This window comes from Alnus glutinosa, chromosome 12, assembly GCF_958979055.1.
Source record: "Alnus glutinosa chromosome 12, dhAlnGlut1.1, whole genome shotgun sequence".
Classification (NCBI taxonomy): domain Eukaryota; kingdom Viridiplantae; phylum Streptophyta; class Magnoliopsida; order Fagales; family Betulaceae; genus Alnus; species Alnus glutinosa.
This window is the reverse complement of record NC_084897.1, coordinates 27,096,598-27,116,950: the sequence shown is the minus strand read 5'-3', so window position 1 is coordinate 27,116,950 and position 20,353 is coordinate 27,096,598. Positions and strand designations below refer to the sequence as shown.

At 35.3% G+C, this 20,353-nt stretch overlaps 1 protein-coding gene and 1 long non-coding RNA gene across 3 annotated transcripts; both read right to left on the bottom strand.

Annotated features, from left to right (window-relative positions):
• On the bottom strand, positions 1-12,990 carry LOC133851024 (protein PIN-LIKES 3-like). 2 transcript variants are annotated; one of them, XM_062287313.1, is made up of 12 exons: positions 12,796-12,990; positions 12,469-12,562; positions 12,179-12,331; positions 10,231-10,310; positions 9,968-10,092; positions 8,056-8,177; positions 7,268-7,504; positions 5,844-5,936; positions 3,590-3,690; positions 2,956-3,008; positions 2,626-2,811; positions 1-360 (listed from the first exon to the last, which is right to left on the bottom strand). In XM_062287313.1, the coding sequence occupies exons 3-12, from the start codon at positions 12,311-12,313 to the stop codon at positions 236-238; spliced, it is 1,257 nt and encodes a 418-aa protein (XP_062143297.1). In that variant the 5' UTR covers positions 12,314-12,331; positions 12,469-12,562; positions 12,796-12,990; the 3' UTR covers positions 1-235. The 2 variants fall into 2 exon arrangements, with proteins under 2 accessions (XP_062143297.1, XP_062143298.1); XM_062287314.1 differs by having other exon boundaries at positions 12,469-12,557.
• Positions 12,991-18,066: 5,076 nt separating this feature from the next.
• Positions 18,067-19,560, bottom strand: LOC133852337 (uncharacterized). The gene is made up of 2 exons (XR_009895918.1): positions 19,250-19,560; positions 18,067-18,423 (listed from the first exon to the last, which is right to left on the bottom strand). It is a non-coding gene; the product is annotated as an uncharacterized LOC133852337 (long non-coding RNA).
• Positions 19,561-20,353: the final 793 nt, after the last annotated feature.

The following is a 20,353-nucleotide window of genomic DNA, read 5'->3' as shown; positions in this document are numbered from 1 at the left end:
CTTTTATATAAAGCTTACTTTCCATATTGTATATGTGAATGTATACATGCATACATACATACATATAAAACAAGTCAAACGCCCAGCAAAAAAAAAACAGAAGAAACTAAATATATAAAAAAAAATAAAAAAATACTTAGTCTAATTTGATCAATATAAATATATGCTATATAGCCTTGTGTGACCAAGGAGGGAATCACAAAAGGTTATTTAAAACAAATGTAGAAGATATAAATTATGACACCAGCCACATGTAGAAGGTTGACCAGAATGTAAGAGAGAATGAAGCCACAGCATATGTCCATAGCATGATAACAGAACATTCACTCTCACCAGCCCCAAACAACTGCGTAATGGTACCTGCCAAGTTCATCAGAGGGACAACCAAATAAGAAGATTAATGAACGAAAAAACACCTAATTTTACAGTGACAAATGGAAGAGGTGAGAGGATAAAAACTTCATTAATTTTCCATGCTAAAAGACAGATCATATTCGGTCTGAGAAGTCGATCTGATAAAGAGAGGAAAGATCAGATTGTCAACCAAGAAAGATTGTTGAAAGAAGGAAAAAGGTATTCTAAAGTAGTTCCTTGTTGCTCCAATCCCGCATATTCGCACAATTAACGCGCTCATCCTATGGCTGAAACAACATCACGGTGTTCAAACTGTCTTTGCACTGCGTGTTCTCATCTAAGCATATATGTAGGATGCGTTCACATCGACACCAAGCCAACCGTACTCTCCCTAATGAATAAGCATAAGAATCCTCTTCCCGGGGTCATACTCTTTGAACAACTTGCCTCTTCCACGTCTGGAACAAGCTCCACATACTTGGTTCACCCAACTTAACATCAGATTATGGGAATAGGATAGAAGGTCAAAGTCTCTCTCTTTCTTTCACTCCCATTCAATCAAAGAAAAATCATTGAATTTGAATTAGTATATTATCATATCTACACATTTGATCAAGATCGGCCTTTCGCTTTCACTGGGAAGATCCTACCAAATTGCTTTCCATAGAAACAATTTCAATTTTAGCTCATGTATGCTAAGTTACAGAATGTGTTACCAATTTTCGGTCTTCGACAGGGTTGGTTAGTGTTAGTTTATTTTATTGGCTATATTCTGTCGACAAAGACGTTTCCTTATCAAGGACACCGTATTTCCAGAATATAATTCAGAATATTTGATCAAGAAAGGAAATGGCTAAACAAGGCAATTTGATCAAGAAATGAAAAAGCTGAACAAGGCAATATATCTCCCAGAGAAGGAAATAATATGTTCTGAAAACTTTGGAGAATCAGCATAGTCGGTTTCCCTGCAACCCGTCTGGACAACCAGAAGCAGCGTCCGGATGCCAGTCATAGAAAGTCAGTGTTCAATACCTATCTAGACAGCTCATCGAACATGAACAACAGACAGCTCCTGTTCACTACTTGTCCGAACAACCCAGCGGACGTGAACCACAGATCATAGCACATGTTTACAAGGATGTCTAGATGCAAAAGTAAAGACTGCGGACGGAGAAGCTTTTCCCTGCAACCATCCGGAGGCTAGGTCAAGCCGTCCGGATGTCCTTCAGCAAAACATGAAGTTGTTGTTGCTCATTCGGACGCTCAATGTCCTATCTGGACGCCGCTGCCTAGAAATCCGTTTCTGATTGTTTTAGGATTTCCAGAGACTATGTAAAGAGGCTTCTAGGCAGTGTTACTGGAAGAATTCCTGTAAAGAATTTCAATGTGCTAAGAGAAGATTATTTAGGCATAAATGTTTATATGTATTTCTCTTAAGAGTTTTATTTGTGTTGTAACCGTTTAACCGTTGAAGTCTAACTAGAGAAAAGCTCTAGTTAAGGAAGTAAATTGAAAAACTCTCCAAACGGGTCTGGGAGAGAGGTGTTCAAGTATAGGTACTTATTAAAGTTCAAGGCGTGACTACTGCAAATAGTTATGAGTATGGACTTCTTGTAATTAGCTATTTCTTTTGTTAGTTGATTTTCCTAGGTTTAGCTGCCTCGGAGTGGTTTTTCTCTTTGGTGCAAAGAGTTTCCACTTCGTAACCAAATATCTGTATTATGTCTCTTTACTGCATTTATATTAATTTGGTTATCTGTTTGGTTGCGGTTATCTAGGAGTCTAGATTTATTTTTAGTTACCAACCCCGAGCTGAATTCCATTATGATTTAACGGTTAATTATAACAAATTAAAAGATCAACTTGTACGATTTGAAAATGTGGATTAGATTTTATTAGGGTGTTGCATGTATATACATGGAGTCTTCCATCATATGTGTATTAGGCCGATCTGAATTATATAAGCAATTTCAAAGAACTCTAATTGTGACTAGTCCAAGTTAATTATCATTTGAAACTAAAGAAAAACAGTATGCATCCCTGGAAGCAAGTTTAATGGCATTACGCTATCGTCACTGACCACTGTTGTTATGTGCAGTGCAAAAGAATAATCTTAAGCGCGAATGTGAGCACCAAATTTTCTAGAGTTCAAATGTAAAGGAGAACATAAACAAGGATGCTAGTCGTAACAAGAGCAAATTGCAGATCAGGACAAGACAAATAATGCAGAAATGAGCTATCCATGTTTTAAACCAAAAAAGGTAGTCATACCTACACTCATTGCAGGTGGAAGTGCATACTGAAGCATAAGGATAAATTGGTATAATGAATTTGATCCCACCATGCCCCAACTGTGTGCAGCTTTAACAATAACAACCCCCAAAAGCGGCAATACAATATACCGAACTGCTATAACACCTACAATAAGTATGAGACCTACTTCTGATCTTCTTAAGCCTGAAAGATAGAAGATATAATGATTAGGACATATAGAAAGCTTAGTGAGATGAAAATTGAAACTTCCTTTTGCCAATTTGAGGTAGAATAGAATTAGGCTAAATCAGGGTAAGCATGAGAAGAGATCAAATTAGTTTTTCCTACCCTTAAGCAGGTTTGCTCCCACTATCAAAGTCATTGATGGAATTGTTGCCTCCCTGCAAGTCAGATTTAGAATAGAAAAGAATATTATGCACATTTTATAAACTACAACTAGGAGGGTTTGCTCTCACCAAACCGCAATTAAAAATTAGTTTATGGCTTTCCTGATTTTGAAAAACAAATGGGTGATGAGGGAAGAACTGATAGCTAAACTCAAAATATACTCTAGGGCCATTGACGCTTGGTTGATGACAATGTTGAACAGAAACCTTGTGGTTGATGTTAATAATGTTTAATATATTTCCTGGACATAGAGTTTGTAGGCTACATACCACTTTTACAGTCAGAAAGATTGTTGCCATCTTATGCAAAGGGGGGAAAAAGACAGGAGATCGACGCTGTACTGCTAATAGAGAAGGTGAGTGTATATATAAAAGAAGCTAGTGCATAGACTATCTCTTGGAAGTTGGCAGAAAGAAAATGAAAAATAAGTTGTATGAAAATACAGCCGGCAAGCACCTACGTAATTTTAAGGATCTAATTATAGTGTGAAATCTCAGGGCCAAAACATGATACATAAGAACCAAACCAAGTCTCAACAATCAGGAGCTGTATGGGGACAGTATCAGATTAATACCCCAGTAGAGATGCAGAACTAATGATCACACGTAGAGGAGCGCTATCACCAATCATTAGTTTCTGAATTGGAGAAATTATTCCGATGATGAACCCAACAATCTAGTGAAGAAAACAAGAAGCAAATTAATGCATGGCTCGTTTGCACATTAAGCAATAACTCAATGTCAAGCTATAATTCAACAAGTAAACAGAAAATCTAACATGACATAGACAGGTGAATTGGGCCCCCATCCTAGATATCTTTTGTATCTACATACAACTAAGCTTTAAATCTACCATTGAATTTGTGAGGCTCAATGTGGGTTCAATAAATCCAAAAATAAATTTAAAAATGAGATGTAAAAAAAAATATATAAAAGATGTAAAAATATCATTTCTTAGATATGACATCCAGTCTGTACAATTATGGTGAGAAAATTTCTACGTACACCTTTAAACAACAAAAGAGGAATAAGAAAGGATCTCGCTCCCAGTCTTTCGTTGTGAGGGATATGATCTTGTGTATTTTTATATTGTTGGAAATAAAAAAAAAAAAAAAAAGTAAAACAACAGAAATTAATGAGAGCAAAATAAAAATTGTATGGAAAATTATTGAACTCTTGGATAGTAAAGCGAATATTAATTTGTTTCTTAGACAAATATTGTCTCTCACTTATACAATAAGTTTTGCAATAGGAAATATACCAATTTTGCCCTCATAATACAATACTGACCAAATGTAGTGTGCGGATTACAAATTTTGAACACTACTCTGAATAAGAAATTTTGTAACAGCAGAAAAGAAAAAGATACAATAAAATATGCTGAAAAAATATATTTTATAAATAACACAAGAAGTTTTTTACAGTTTCTAACTGTTGAAAAAGCAGTTTCTGACTGTAAAAAATCAGTTAGAAAAGGTAGTTTATGTCGGCTGAAAAAACAATTAAATATTTTTAAATATATGACTGTTAGAATAGCAATTGTACACATCAGAAAAATGCACACGTAAATAATAAGCTCGTGGCTCGTGTGTGCGACAATGTGTACGTGTGAAGTGCTAAGTGCGTCTAAAGCATCAAAGCGGCATGCGTGCGTGCAACGGCCAGTGCTTTACACTAGGTGACCCAACTAGCATGTGTGTACTCAAAATCTAACATAATATAAGAGCAAGATAAATACTTATAATTTTATAAAGCACACAAGAAACTCATATAATTTTCAACATATATCAGTTACGTCAAACAATAAGAGTCATAAGACCAGGTTGATAGGAGGATAACAACAGATAAGACAACTATATTTATTTGAAAAACCTTTTATTATCTTCTAGTTATCTGTATCTGACTCCTTGTCATCTTCTCTTTATCTTTAAAACACCTTCAGGTTATCACCATTTTCATGCCCCCTGCTTGGCATGCATGGCAAATAGGTGCTATATGAAATTTTCAGACTTCAGGCAAAGTTCAGTCCATATAGGCTAACATATATAACCTTTTAGCCAGTTGATCAATGTCACGTGGAAACGTAATCCTTCCACTGATTTCGCAGAAGATTTGACACGAGTCTCTATTATTCCTTCAACAGTGTTATCGACATTGTAAAATAATTAATCTGGTTTTGCAATAATCTATTCCTAAATATGATTCATTTTCTCACTAAAGACTGAAATATGTTTGGATCGGAGAAACAAAGTTCAAAACTCGTTATCGTTAAAAATAATAATAACAAGCTAATACGTATTGAAACTTCAAATTAGAGTATGAATTGCACTGAGTTAAAATATGTTGGAACAAATTAAATGGCTCATATTCTATTGGGTATAGAGAGTAATATGAGAATACCAGTATAGTAGTCAATTGGCGAAAGTATGGTACGTGATATTTTTGGAGTTTTCCATATCTGTCATTATAGTAGCTACGGTTTTGTTATAAATATATATGTTATACTGTAACCTTAAATCATTATTGAATATAGCCGCACTCTTATGGACGTAGGTATATTGCCGAACCACGTAAATTTGTGTTCTGATTTTCTCTTGCTCTCTCTCTTTCATTCCATATTATTCATCATTAATTGTTGTGCACAGTAACAACAAAATATATGAGGTAAGTGACTAGGTGATAATAGTTTATAAGATAAAATGTAATTTAATTACCCTAATAATGAATGGTATTTCTTTGAGGTATCTTAGTAAAATTATGAACAGAACAAACAAAAGATTTCAATGTTGCAGGATAAATAATTAAATATAGTAAGCAATACGGGCATACCACTCCAATTGTAGATGGTGCGAACACCATCTTCAGATTGATATGTCCTGCAAACTTCTTGGTGCGCTCTATAATCTGATTCAGAATTGACACCTATGACAGAAGTGAAAAACGTCATACAATTGAAAGGTTATCAAACAACAATAAAATTATTACCATATTTCTTTTGTTACTCCCTCTACCTAAAAATTAGCTAGTGTCACATTTTCTCTTGTAGGCAAGGATTAAGTTTTAAGAAAATTTTCAGATCTTTCGTCACTTTTACAATTAAAGACTCAAATTTTAAAAAATATCAATTTAGGGTATCAATTTTTCAATTTAAATCCTATTAAAATTCTCAAAATACCCTTTTTTTTTTTTAAAAAAAAAAAAAAATTATAAAATTTTCAAAGATTCAAGTTTGGGTATTTTTGCAAATTTAGTTAAATTCTCTTCTTCTTCTTCTTCTTCTTCTTTTTTTTTCTTTTTTTTTTTTTTTTAAAAAAAAAGGAGGTATTTTTACAAAGATGAATATTTTAAATTGAGACTTTTTAAAGTTTAAGTACTTAATTATAAAAATAATGAAAGATCATATATTATAAGTAAAATTTTCCGTAAGTTTTATAAAGGAACTATAGAATTATGATGTTTCAATACATAGCTTGGGCCCTTTTCAAGCTAGCTTTGTGCTTTCTCGAACATGACACCCAATTTGGGATGGAGAGACCACAAGTATGAGTGGATACCTTAAAAGGCATAACTGGGATTGGGGCAAGTTGAAGGAAAAAAAAAAAAAAAAGAGAGGAGAAATTCACTTATATTTTCTGATATTTCATCATTTTTAAAAAAAAATGTACACAAACTTTAAAAGTGTCAATTTAAGGTAACTATCTTTCAATTTTTTTCAATTTCAATCCTCTATTAGAATTTTCCGTTAAATACGGTTGAAATTTCCAAAATACCCATTTTTTTTTTGTTAGGAAAAAAGCAAGAAAAAAAAATTGCTAAGATTTAAGTGTTTGTGAGAATTTAACGGAATTTGCAAAAATAATAATGTCTGAATCTTTGAAAATTTTTATAAATTTGTTTTAAAAAATCAACACAGGGATATTTTAGAAATTTTAATAGGATTTAACAGAAAATTCTAACGGATGGTTAAAATTGAAAGATGAATACCATAAATTGACACTTTTAAAAGTTTGAGTAATGAAAGATCAAGGGTTATAAGTGAAGTTATTTTTTAAAAAAAAAATGATAAAACAAGCATATATACATCTACTAAGTAGGATAATTGTGAACAATTGGTGATTTTCCTCTCAGGAAATCAAAACAAGGATACCTGGATATGCATTTGAGCAAGAAAACAGAGTTCAAAAGAAAAAATTCTTCACAGTCAGAAAGAAGTAACGTTTTTTAAGATATTAGTAAAGCTTAAAAGCCTTTACCTTCCCCACAGATCTAATGCGAGGCAAATCAACTTGATATGCAGAATGGTCATCAGAGCTAGGACAGTCCCTTGAAGGAAGCAGTGCTTCCGTGCAAGTCCCTGAAAATGTTTCCGAGGGTTCTCCAGAAAACGTTATGCTCATTGTGGAGTCATGTGTATCGATATCTTCAGTTGTCTTATTTGCAAATACCCGCATGATCATATACACATAAGACCATATGTAAATTGCTCCAACCTGATCAAGCGTCAGAATAAGATATAAGAAAATAATTAACATAAATTAATCCCACATGTTTTTTTTTTTTTGTTTTCTTTCTATTCGACATATATAAATCCCACATGTTGAATAGCAGTAAGACATGGTAAAGTAGTTCCATTCTTGCATAGGTTTTGGAACCGGGATTAATTCTCTCGTTGACATAACTTAGAAAATACATGTTGTAGAGAACTTGGGCAAACATTTACGTAACTACGTACCCATGAAAAAACGCTAATTGCATTTGCACTATCACCTTAAAAAATTTAGTCATTCTCTATAATTACTTATAAAGTCCAGTATTACCTTGTAACTATGCAATGGAAGACTTAATTAGCAATATTCATGATTATCTTTATAAATTAACCACCTACTTTCGATCTGTAGACTACTTACTCCTCATCTCCTCAAAGTGAAACATGGGTGCATGTTACATCTTAAATTCGTATAAGCTTTTGTTTGTGTGTGTGGATGAAATTTGTACAAGCATCGATCAATCGTTGAGAATATGAGAATTGTAGATCGTATACCGCCATAGAAAGTGAAGCGTAAGCTTCTCCATTTGTCGAGCAGGTGGATGAATCTCCAAATGGGCTATTTGTTTCGTCACAGACTGCTGGGACAATAATCAGAAGCAAGTTTCCCAGATTTCCTGTTCACAATTGACCCACCCTCTGAGTCCTGAAATGTGAAACTTGTGATAGAGGACAATTAATATTAATTCGATCTGAAGATTTTTGTGCTTCCCAAACTGGACATCCTCGCTCCAATGTATTCTGGGATGTATATTGTAGCATGTCCGCATATAACTTTTATCTTTACATTCATTAATTTTGTAATTTCTTATTGATATGTTTTACATGGCTTTTCAATTTTTGCATTTCTTTCCCAAAAAAAAAAAAAAAAAAAACTAATAATGAATATAAAGTATGTATGGCGGTGAGACCTAAAAAATAAAAAGATATGGCTGTGACAGCATAGATGTTGTAGTTTTTTCAATGGTCAACATGTACCTTCATTTTCTATCTTTCTTATAAAACACTTAAAGTTAGATCTTGACAACTGAAAAAACTACAACACTTATGCTGTAACTTTTTTACAGCACCTAAGCCAAATCCAACTATATTTAGGCTTGGGAAAGATATATATCAAACATTAGCCATATTGTTCAGACTTATGATCTTAGGTGCATCAACTTAATTTTTATGCTTTGTATGATTTACAAGTATATATTGCTCGAATTAAGCAAGAGTCAATGCTCTTATAATTTGGAACAAATATACAAGAAAAGTATAAAAACAATAAAAATAAAAATGTAAGAATTTAACATAATTCATGGGCGCATATAAATATATAGTTTTCGGTCATAGACAATGGGGCATATAAAAAGATAAGCTAATAAAGCGGCACATAATCTAACAAAGGTGACAATTCACCAATCTTTATAATAGATTTGGATGCATGAAAGATTTTTTTTAATATTTATTTGCGACATTGTACTTGGCGAGCAAGATGTTCTTTTTTGATTTAGTAATGAAATCTATAAATTTTCTCTATTGTAAAAAGAAAAGAAAAGAAAAAATTGCCTATGAAAATACAAAGAAAAATACAATAAGCTTCTCTCTCCTTATGAAAACTACAATGATGTTTCTTTAAAATACGATGTGTACGGATATAAGTTTATTAACATGAATTTTTTTTATAGGAATAAAAAAGTACATATCATAATTAGGAAATTAAGATTCACAATCCTACCGAAAAAAAAAAAGCATTAGGATTTCCAATCCTAAATCTACTAAAATTCCAACAAAAGCCTTAATTTGTTAGGAAAATATATATTTCAAAATCCCATGTCCTTTCTTAAATTTTGAATTTTAGACTTGAGTTTTTAATTTGGCCAGTTTAATACCTGAGTTTGCAGAGATTTAAAATCTAAAACCTCCATTCATTTTTTCTTCAAATAAATAACTAAAATTGTATGAAACGACTAGTACAAATTTCTCATTAAAAATAAATACTTTTTAGTTAGTGGTCGCAATTAACCCCATGCCTGTGAATGAATGTGATGAGGCTTTGGGTGGTCGACCAACTCCTCGAAGTGAATGATTGAATGAGTGGTTGAATTATTGATAAAGCTTGTTTTAAGTGGTTCAATCACTTTCAGCATGTTATGGCCGGGGGCGGTCAACCCCATAACAGTTTAAACAGAAAATTGAGCATTTAATTTTCACTTCATTTTCTTTTTATTTTAATTTTAATGCTTAAATAACGTAATCTTGACCGTACATTTTTTTTTTTTGAAGAAATTTTGACCGTACATTTGAACAACATGGATTGAAAGAATTATTGCAAGAGATCACCTTAATTAATGCATTGTGATTAACATGGAATATTTAATGCACATGACCAGAAGATTATACAATGGAGAGCCAAAAAAAGTACCTGCAGAACAGCAACCAATTACAAGGCCATGTAGATGTTTAGGAGTTCTGGTGATTTTGATAAGTAACCATGCAAGTATTGAGCCAATAAGAAATGTGAGAAGGATATTCACTGGCATGAACCACCTAATTCACATTTGCATTTGCTCAAAGAGTTAACCGGCCAGCAATTAATACATTATACAAGGAAAGACAAGGAAAATATATATAGCTTTAAGCGAAGGTATATATATGACCACGAGGAGGAGGAAGAAAATGACTTACAATGTAATCATGCTGTCCAAAGTTATAGTTTCAGACAAGTTGCTAACCATGAGCGCAGGAGTGAACACATAAAATACAATCTGTTACATAAATTATATAAACGTACAATTTACGATCAGTCGATCGATCGGACAAAATTTCAAATCAAGGGCTAGCTAGTCCAGCTTTTACATCTTTGCTAGATTTTGCCCTCAACATGCATGCCTGATCATGCACGGACTACTTTTGAATTTTGAATGTACACCTAGTCTTGAATTGTTATTATTATTATTATTATTATTAACTTTTTAATGGAAATAATAAAAATTTAAAGATAAACAAAATTTCATTGCTTATATGGCTAAGGATTGAGAAATGACAGATCTTCGTTTAGGTTTAACCAATTAAAATATGGCAAAATTTGGTACATGCAGATCGATCTATAATAACTTCTCGATCGCTCCATATATAATTAATATTAATATCTTTAGGTATGCTTTGCAGCACCATGTTCAGTGCCATCCCTACCATATATATATATATATTAAGTCCTTGAAATCATCCTGCGGGATCAACAACTTCATTTACTTCGATTTCACTTGCTTACTATTTTTTTCTCCCACACAAAAGAAAAGGTTTAATAATTAAAGTCAATCAGGGGCGGATTAAAAAGCAGAGAATTCATAATTATAGATAAATGCGCCTGGAATGATGGCCGGCCATGGTCCAAAATTCCAAATTACAGCAGTGCGTGCGGGACCCATGGGCCATGAGAAAGAAGCGTTGAAAGTTGTAGCCCAACAACTAGAGTCTAGAGGACCCACTTTCACTTAATTCCCAAAGGAAAACTTTTCACTTTACTATGACTATGAGTAGCTGTGTACAAAACTCGCAATTTTCGCCCTGTCTCGCACCACCCGTCCCATCCAGTCCCGTAGAGGACTGGATTTTTAAGTTTTTTTGCGAATTAGGATCTTAATTTAAGAAATTTATGCGGGGTGGGGCAGGTTTAGCCTTTTAAAAAATGCGGATTCCAGCCCCGCACCGCACAAAAGAGGAAAAAAAAAAAAAAAAAAAAAAAAGTCCACTAGCTCATTTTATTGTGTAAGAAATACAATTTTTATGATTCAATTTCATGAGATGTTAAAGTGTACACATTTTTACTGTATTGTTATTTGAAATAATCTTTTCATTACTTCTGGAAAAGACAAGAAAATTGATTACATTGAATAGTGAAATATTATAACTTTTTATTCTTTACATTTATTCAATTATGCTTTGTTGATGGGAGAAAATTAAAATCATGTTTCTTAGAATTTTATCTTATAATTAATAAGGCTTTTAGTTTAAAAGGCTAATTCCACGGAAAATGTTCTTGAATGGAAATATGAATTTAATTTTTTATTTAAAAAACCAGTATTTTTTTGAATTTTTATTTTTTTACAAAATAAAATCAAAATTATGTAAATGCCACTCAAAATACCTGGCCGGCCCCGCCCCGGAATACCCGCAATCCCCGCCCCGCGCGAACCCACCCCGCAGTGATCCGCCCTGCACGGTTAGTCTTTATCAAGTGCGGTTTGCGGGTTGGAAATTTCCAACCCGCAAAGGTGCGGGGCGGGGCCAAAAAAGGCGAAAACCCGCCCCGCCCCATGCACACCCCTAACTATGAGTGAGATTACTTTTAGCTTGTTTTTATTGTTCGGTTTCAATGTACAACTTTTAAAAAAAAAAAATAAAAAAAAAAAGAAAAAAAAAAAAGAAATTACTCAATTATACGGACGTGTGTGTATATATATATGCGTGCGTGTGTGCAGTTGTGAACGTGTCATAAAACTTACATTATGATTTTAAGGGGTAGTTCAATCGGTTGGACATCAGACTTCATAAAGTGAAGGTCACTTATTCAAATCTTTCATCCCCTCTTATATGAACATGTCAAAAAAATAAATAAATAAATAAAACTTACATTGTTCAAATGATGCCTTGCGTCCGGCCCCAAGAGACCTATACGATCTATTGCAATCAGTAATCCAACGGCAGTAATGAGGAGGGTTTTCAGGACTGGCATCAGTGCAACGATGAACAGATCCAGGATTTCCATTGCATAAACCTCTCGCCCCTAGCAAAGCAGCCCATTCAATAACTAGTTCCAAGCGGCGGGGCGGGAAGAATGATTTCTCAACCAAAGACAAAATATATATTAAAGATGCATGCCGGCCAACTGCGCATGCGTGCAGATCGACTAGAGTAGAGTACCTTCGAATTAATGGATTTCTATTCCAAATTGCGCGCAGCACCCTTTTTCTCTATTCCAGCTCGCGGACAAGATGAAAATTGGAGGCTTCCTACACTGTCGATCTGTAAGCGTTAACTTCAAAGCAATCCAAACTCTGAACTGGAATATATAATTAAGCAAGCAACCACGCACCCTAAAGACTAGTACCGTAAATTACTTCACTCATGCAAAGTGATAAGACATTAAGACATGCATGTGAATGGAAATGAATTTCTCAAACGGAGAGGATTCGGGATGCAAATTCAACCAGCAAATTACTGAAAAGATGTGCTAAATAAATAAATTACCTTCTTCCTTTCGCTTTACCAAAATATATAAAAGGAACCAAAGAATTTCTGTCACCCTTGTGTTGTGTTTCTCTCTGCAAATTAAATACCATAAACTGGATTTTTCCCGTTAAGTATGGAGTACGGGAACAAATATATATATATATAGAAAACACGAATGAGGAGATAGCTTAGTTGCTCTCGTTCCTTTTCTAGTTAATTAGTAAAAATAATTGAAGCAGTACTGTACAATGTGAAGATGCCTAAATAGGCATGTAGCATCACATTTCACATTTGATTTAAAGAAACTTGATGAGGAGCCCTACGCATTTGTTAGCTGTCAGCAGCCGGAGCTACAAGGGCATCCCACCCTGGGGCCCATTCATCGAACCATGATTGACAACGGCCTCACGAGTCACGTCCCATGGGCCATGCACGGATGATTCGATTCCAAAGTCCCCGGATTTTTCTCTCACACGCATGGTCCTAACAAATTTAAGCAATTTTTGTTCTGTTCTGAAAGTTTTTCCCATAATTAATTAAGGTGATTGAGAATTGAGATCATATATATGCATGTATGCAGTATGCGTAAGAGAAATCCTAACTGCTTCATTGTGGCTCAAATCGATCATAGAACATAACAGATGGATGGAATGTCCTGATCAACCAAATAAACACTACTATTTAATTATGTTTATAAAAGAAGTAATCGACTCGTCTTATGTATTAGCTCTCGGATCAACCCATTTCGATTAGCTCCAATATTTATCCTAGAATACTGCATGATTAGGAACTTAATTGCAGCAGAATTATACAGTTGGAACTTTTAACACCAAAATACCTAGCGTTTCACGTTTCAATTAAAACGTGGCCCCATTACATACAATAATGCTTATGACGATTCCACTTTCCAGCAATTGTTGACAAACTGATGTTGAAAACTTGGCCCCATTACATTCAATCATACATGATACAACATATATGTTGCAAGGGGATCCGGCTTCTGTGCTGTACTCGTTAGGGAGAATATTGGCTTCTCGGGGTTCGGCCCAACCCGAACACCAGGCCCATCAGGTCCACCCGACCAAGTCAAAATGGATCAAGAGAAATTAATCTATCCGAGCCCATCAAAAGCATTAAGGCCCAACCGGTTCAATCGACCCGATTACCCGACCCGGGTAACCGAATTGGGTACTCAATGACACCTACACCCACACCTATCTCGGAGAAATCGGGATCTAAGGAGCAAGACGCACGATACGAAGCTAGATTGTGCGCCTGGAGCTTCATCAACGACATGTCGCCCATATAAGATTGTGCACCCGAAACCACGCCTTCTTCAACTACCGATCACCGCATATACTGGGAGCAATTTCAACTGTTCCTCAATCTTTATAAATACCTGAGACTCTTTGGAGGTTGAGGTACGCTGATTAATTTCTATAACCCTATTCTGCGCGTTACTCTCAAACAATACACTTACTTAAGCATCGGAGCGGGTTTATCGGCATCCCCCCGACGCAGTGTTTGTTCTTGTTTGCAGAGAGAAGAAGGAGTACTCTGACGAATCACTGATCTACACGTCACCTACCGGGAATCTGTCTCAACAGTACTTTAGAAGTACAGCACAGGTGTTGTAATTTGGTGAAGGGCTAGGATTGATCCAGTCATTCACTAAAACAAACGTTGCCGTTTTGAAGCAAAGAAAAAATGACGCTGCAAAATCTCGTTTGACGCCGTTATACTCATTTGTAACACTTCCTCCTCTAAGTCTATATCCGATGACCAGACCCCGAATCCTGACCACCGGTAAGCTCTCGACAGAGACAGCAACAAAGAAAGAGTGATCCGGCGACAAAGACAGAGAGATCCGGCCACGAGAAAGAGAGATTCGGCCGGAAAACCCACGAATCCCGACCACCGGTGAGCTCTCGACAGAGACAGCGACAAAGAAAGAGTGATCCAGCGACAAAGACATAGAGATCCGGCCACAAGAAAGAAAGATTCGGCCGGAAAACCCACGAACGGGTCCGGCCGAAAACCCACTCGCGGTGTGCGTGGGTTTTCGGAAAGAGAAATCCGGCTCTCTGTCACTGGATCGGAAGCTCTATGGCGGGATCCAATTCTCTGTCGCCGGATCAGGAGTTCTGTGGCCGGATCCGACTCTCTATCGTCGAATCGGGAGATTTGTGACCGAATCCGGCTCTCTGTTGCCGGATTCGGCTCTTTGTCGCTGGATCAGGAGCTCTGTGGCCGGTTCTCTCTTTCTCTGTCGCCTTCTCAGTCGGAAACTCACCGGTGGCCGGGTTTTCGAAGGTTGGTCGCCGGATAGAGACTCACAGCAGGAATTGTTACAAAAAAATGAGTATAACGACGTCATTTTTTCTTTGCTTCAAAACAGTAACATTTGTTTTAATGAAGTGCTGGATTCAATCCTAACCCTTTATCAAATTATAGTACTTGTACTGTACTTTTAAAGTACAGCACAGAAGCTGGATTCGTTGCAAGGTAAAGCTTACACCTTGCGCCTGGTCCCCATTTTGACAAGTGAGGCACGGCAATATATCTTCTCCTACAATAATAATCATATGCCAGAGCAGCTACATTTTTATTCCAATTTCCATTCTTTTGACTTTTTTTGTCGTAAATTTGAAGAAACAATTACCGTTGATTGATGTACCAGGTTGTAGCCTGCACACTACTTTTAGACGTTTTGTTCTATTTGGGGTCTCAGACAAGACCATCATGATTCATGAGTATGATTAGTGCCAAGATCTACGTTACGGGAAGTAATTATTAATTTACCGGAGAGGAAGATGGTGATTGCCTGATTGGTGGAGGAGCAGGACCATATCGAGGAGCTAGTGGACGCATGGCCACAACAACCAGTCAACCACTCGTCGCGTGCTTCATTTACAAACTAACAAAAGGTAGTTGATTTGGATCCCCATCACTGTCAGGACCCCATTTCTTATTCCCACTTCCTTTTTCTTTCTTCTCTATTCTTTTTTTTTTTTTTTTTTTCCCTCTATTCAAATAAGGAAAATGAACAAAGTTACAAAGGTACACGAGTACGTAGGTCTTTACTCAATTATGACATAATAACAGTATTGCAGTTCTTGCTCAAGCAAAAATAAGATTTGCCAAAATGTTCTTTCTAACCAAACTAATTTGAGTACTTTGTGATGCAAGAAAGGATGGAAGAAGCTTCAGAAGCTTTGGCTCTCTAAAGGTAATTAAATCACCACCAAACAAAATGTTGAAATCTAAAATATAACAATAAATGCGGAAATAACAGAGAGACAAGAACACGAGAAATTACGGGTAGTTTGGTGTTAGACACCTACGTCCACTACTAGGAATTAACCCTAAGGGCTACATTGTGCTCATTGACTTGTTTGTCTCCAATACAAAAATTCATATTTATAGGGTTTAGAGTAAATACAAAGTATGGTAATCAAATGACCATGATTTGATTAAAATTAACCCGAAAATAAAGAATATTAAAATATCAATCAAATATGAAATATACGAAAAATATAATATATTTTTCATATATTCTAACACACACAAAAAAAAGGGAGATATGAGGACTGTGTCTAGAAACTTTTATCCATGAATAGCACCGAGATTTTCTTGATGAATGAGTAACCTAGAGAGGATTTCAGAGCCAAGAGCAGACAGAAAGGGTAGCTTGTCTCATGCCACTAGAAAGGAAAAATTTACCAAAAGGGGAGCCATTGAATAAAATGGAGAATGATACAATACAGAGGTGGAGCCAGGAATTTAACCTAGTAAGGGCGAAATTCAAATAATAAAATAATTTTTTATTTTCATTATATACTTTATTTATATTATAAATATAATTATGGTGAACACAATTCAAAATAAGAATAATAACACAATATGTAAATCACAAAAAGTATATCTATCAAACTTGATAAATATGTTATAATTAATATATTAAAAACAATATCAAATAACGTACCTGAAAGTGACAAAAATTTATTGAAATTTATTGACTATCAAAATCTCAAAGTATGAAGAAAACATTCTCAAAAGATGTTAATATTGTTCTTATCTGAATAAGAAAACAATCATATTAAGAAAAGAAAAAAAATAGTCAATAAATCACATAAATATAAAATAAATAATAATAAAAAAATTGTTACATAGAAAATAATAGTTTCAGTACTCTATAAATTTTTCTTATGGTAACATTGCAAGACACGAATCTCCATTATGGAGTGACTAGAGTCCATTTTTTTTTCTTTGTTCTTTTTTTTATTACAAAAGACACAATTACATGAATCTCTATAATTTTCTTTACTTTTACTCGATCCATTGACCATTTGACTGATGGACACAAATCTCATTTATGCAGAGAACTGAGAGAAGGCTCTAGATCTATTTCTTTTCTTTCGGCTTTCGCAGTTGCCAGTTACACCTTTCTTCCTCCATGGATGGAAGGACCATAAACTAGACTTAGAGTCTAGCCGGACATTGTTCATCTAAAAAAGAAGAAAATAGCAAACGGACAAGAGAAAGACTCACCATAGTTTGCACAGCCCAACGGTTTCTTGAATGATTTTTTTTCAATTTTCAGCCCAAAAGTAGCAGCAAAGGCTTAGAGAAAGAAGATTAAGAAAATGTTTGTAAGTTTGTTTAATTATTTGCTTTAGATTAGCAGCTGTAGGCTGTAATTAGGTTAAAAAGTTTGGTCGGGTAACTTATCTTGAATTTATGAGATATCAACCTAAATTTAAAGTCAACTTAATTTTTTAAAGGGTTAACCTGGTTGATTGGGCTTAAATTTGTAGGGGCTGAAATGGAAATGACTTAAAAATAAACATTTAATTTTTTTAAAAAAAAATAAGATGCAAGGGCTGGCGCCCCTGCCCACCCCCCGTACATCCGCCCCTGATAATTTAGGATGGAAGCCCAACATAGACAAAATTTTCAGCTAAAAAGGCCACCCCATAAGGCACCACAGAGGGAGGGAGGGAGGGAGGGAGGGAGGGAGAGAGAGAGAGAGAGAGAGAAGAAGAAGAAGAAGCAAGTTTTAGTGACTGAGATTTAGTGACGTGTCAGGTGGTCTGGCGCTTTACTAAATTGTAGTAACGTGTGATTAGTGACATGTCTTCCCCGTCACTAATCGGTTTGTCACTGCTGAGGATTTAGTGATGTGTCAAAGTTAGCATGTCACTAATTAGTATGGCACGTGACTAAATTTAGTGTCGCGTCAAAAAATTGAATAGGTCACTAGATTTAGATTTTATGTTTAAAAAAAAAAAAAAAAGATGGAAGTTCAATACCGGAAAAGCAGCCAAAGTGGTTAGCCCACTGTTTTTCTAAACCTCTCTTCCCAAACAAAAAGTAATCCTGATGACAAAACAGTGCAGTAACAAAACCTTAGGTTCAACTCCTTTGGCAGCAAATGAATTAAACATAAGACAAATAAATCATAGCTCACCAAAGGCAACTATTTCTCCACAAAATGGTAAATATGGAAGGCATGAAAATAAGACAAAAGTAAAACAAAAACCCAACCATCAAGGCTGATACACCTCCGGCAGCTGAAGACCCAAGTATTCTTTTGATCATTTCCTCCGACCTATCCACAGCAATGTAGTATGAGAACAGTAGGTCCTGCCACAACCATTACCGATTCAAACATTAGAGCCAAAATGGGGAAAAATATGTCACAATTTGGACTGTTTCTATTACAAGTTGATTGACCTGTGGGTGAGATTATGGGCTCATGACTCATTGAATGCATGTATAAATTACATCAAAACTAATTTACTTTGTATCTGGAAGTTTAGAAGTGCAAACTTGATACTTGATCTACAATATACCTATGAAGCAGGCCTAGGGTTCAGAATTGCTTCTACAAGGATTTTGGAAAACTCTATTGAATGAATAAATCTCAAAGGAAACCTCAAGAAAGCATGAAAACAGCAAGAGACGATGATGAAACCTCAAGAATCCTTTGACGGTATGTAAAATTACAGTAAAAGGTCTTGTCAAGTCTATCACAAACCAAACAAGTCCAGCTTTACTCTCTAGAAAGAGTGTGTGTGTGTGTGTTTTGCGCAGAACCCATAAAAGGTCTTGTCTTGACATTTTGGCAAACACTTTGAGTGCATATATTTATCCATACACAAAAACAGAGCAACACAAATTTACATAATACAAAATCTACATGAACTTCCCTAAATTCTCTGATAAGCAAATTCCTTAACAACATGAAACAAAAATTCATAAATATGAGGCAAACCAAAGCAAACTTCGCATTCCAAAAATCAAAGAACACCATAGCCTAGGAACCTTATTCTCTGAAATCAGAACTATAAAAATCACACAAACTGACCCATCAAGTCTCTAGCTATGTCCATCACCGATCCTTGTAACCGAGGACACACCCATTTCAGAAATCTTGCTCAATCAAATCCAACAAAGACAGAGGGAGTACCAGAGATGCTAGCACAGAGAAAGAGAGAGGAGCTGTTCTGCATTGACCGTGAAGGAGAAGACAAGAGTTACCGTAGAGATCGTGGTCGTGGGTTGGCCGGCGGTGCTCGTGGAGGAGAGAAGCCGCAGTACTGGTGGAGAGAGAGAGAGAGAGAGTAGAGTGAGAGAGCTTGAGAGAAAATGAAGAGGACCATTCTGCGCGGGACATTTCTTCCCCTAGGAAAAATTGGTGACATGGTAAGTTTGCCACGTCACTAACGAACGTGTTGGTCGCTAATTCTCTCACTTGTCGGTGACTTGCCACATTTGGCATGTCACTAAATGGTAGAGTGAGAACTAAAATTCGCACATCAATTCAAAATAATGTCTCTAAACAATTTTAGTGACGTACCAATTTTAATTTAATTTCAAATTATTTGACACTTCGAAATAATATCCCTGGACAAATTTAATTGGCACGTTGCCACTAATTTAAATTTTAGTATATTTTTTAAAAAATTATATTAACTCAAAATTTAGTAACATGTCAATAAAACTTTTAGTGACGTGCCACTTTTGATACATCATTAATTTCACTAATTAATGACGTGTAAAAAAAAAAGAGTGAATTATTGTAAACACCAAGGATAGAGGAAGGGAGGTCGAGAGGGGGCAACTGCCCCGTCACTTTTCAAAAATTCTTCTTATTCCTAGTAAAATTCTCTCAGATATTATGGTTGTCCACCCTCAACCACGCATCAGAGAAAAATATTTTCTTGAAGGACATGGATAATTTACGACTTACACTCACGTCAATATGATTTTATTTCCATCATCGTCCCTGTTTGAGTTTCAGGTGTTTAGGTTATTTTTAGGTCAGATGAAGTTGAAGAAGGTAGAAGACAATCACAAAACGCGCAGTTTAACTAATGTCTTATGCTGTCTAAAACAATGCAAAAACGAACCGTTTAACTAAAGTTTTGAAGCATTAAAATACAAAAAAGTAAGCGACACATAAGTGACACCGTTTAGAGAGAGAACAAAAGAAGCAGGAAGGGTAGGAAGGGTACTTTGTAGCTGTCTCTTGCGTAGTATATTTATTGTCTTTCTGTTATGCATACGTGTG

Coding starts and splice junctions, on each gene's coding strand:
- LOC133851024 (XM_062287313.1), bottom strand. CDS start 12,313: ATGGAAATCCTGGATCTGTTCATCGTTGCACTGATGCCAGTCCTGAAA. Junction 7,505..8,055: donor ACGCTTCACTTTCTATGGCG/GTATACGATCTA, acceptor ACGCTTGATCAG/GTTGGAGCAATTTACATATG. Junction 361..2,625: donor TCCACCTGCAATGAGTGTAG/GTATGACTACCT, acceptor TGAACTTGGCAG/GTACCATTACGCAGTTGTTT.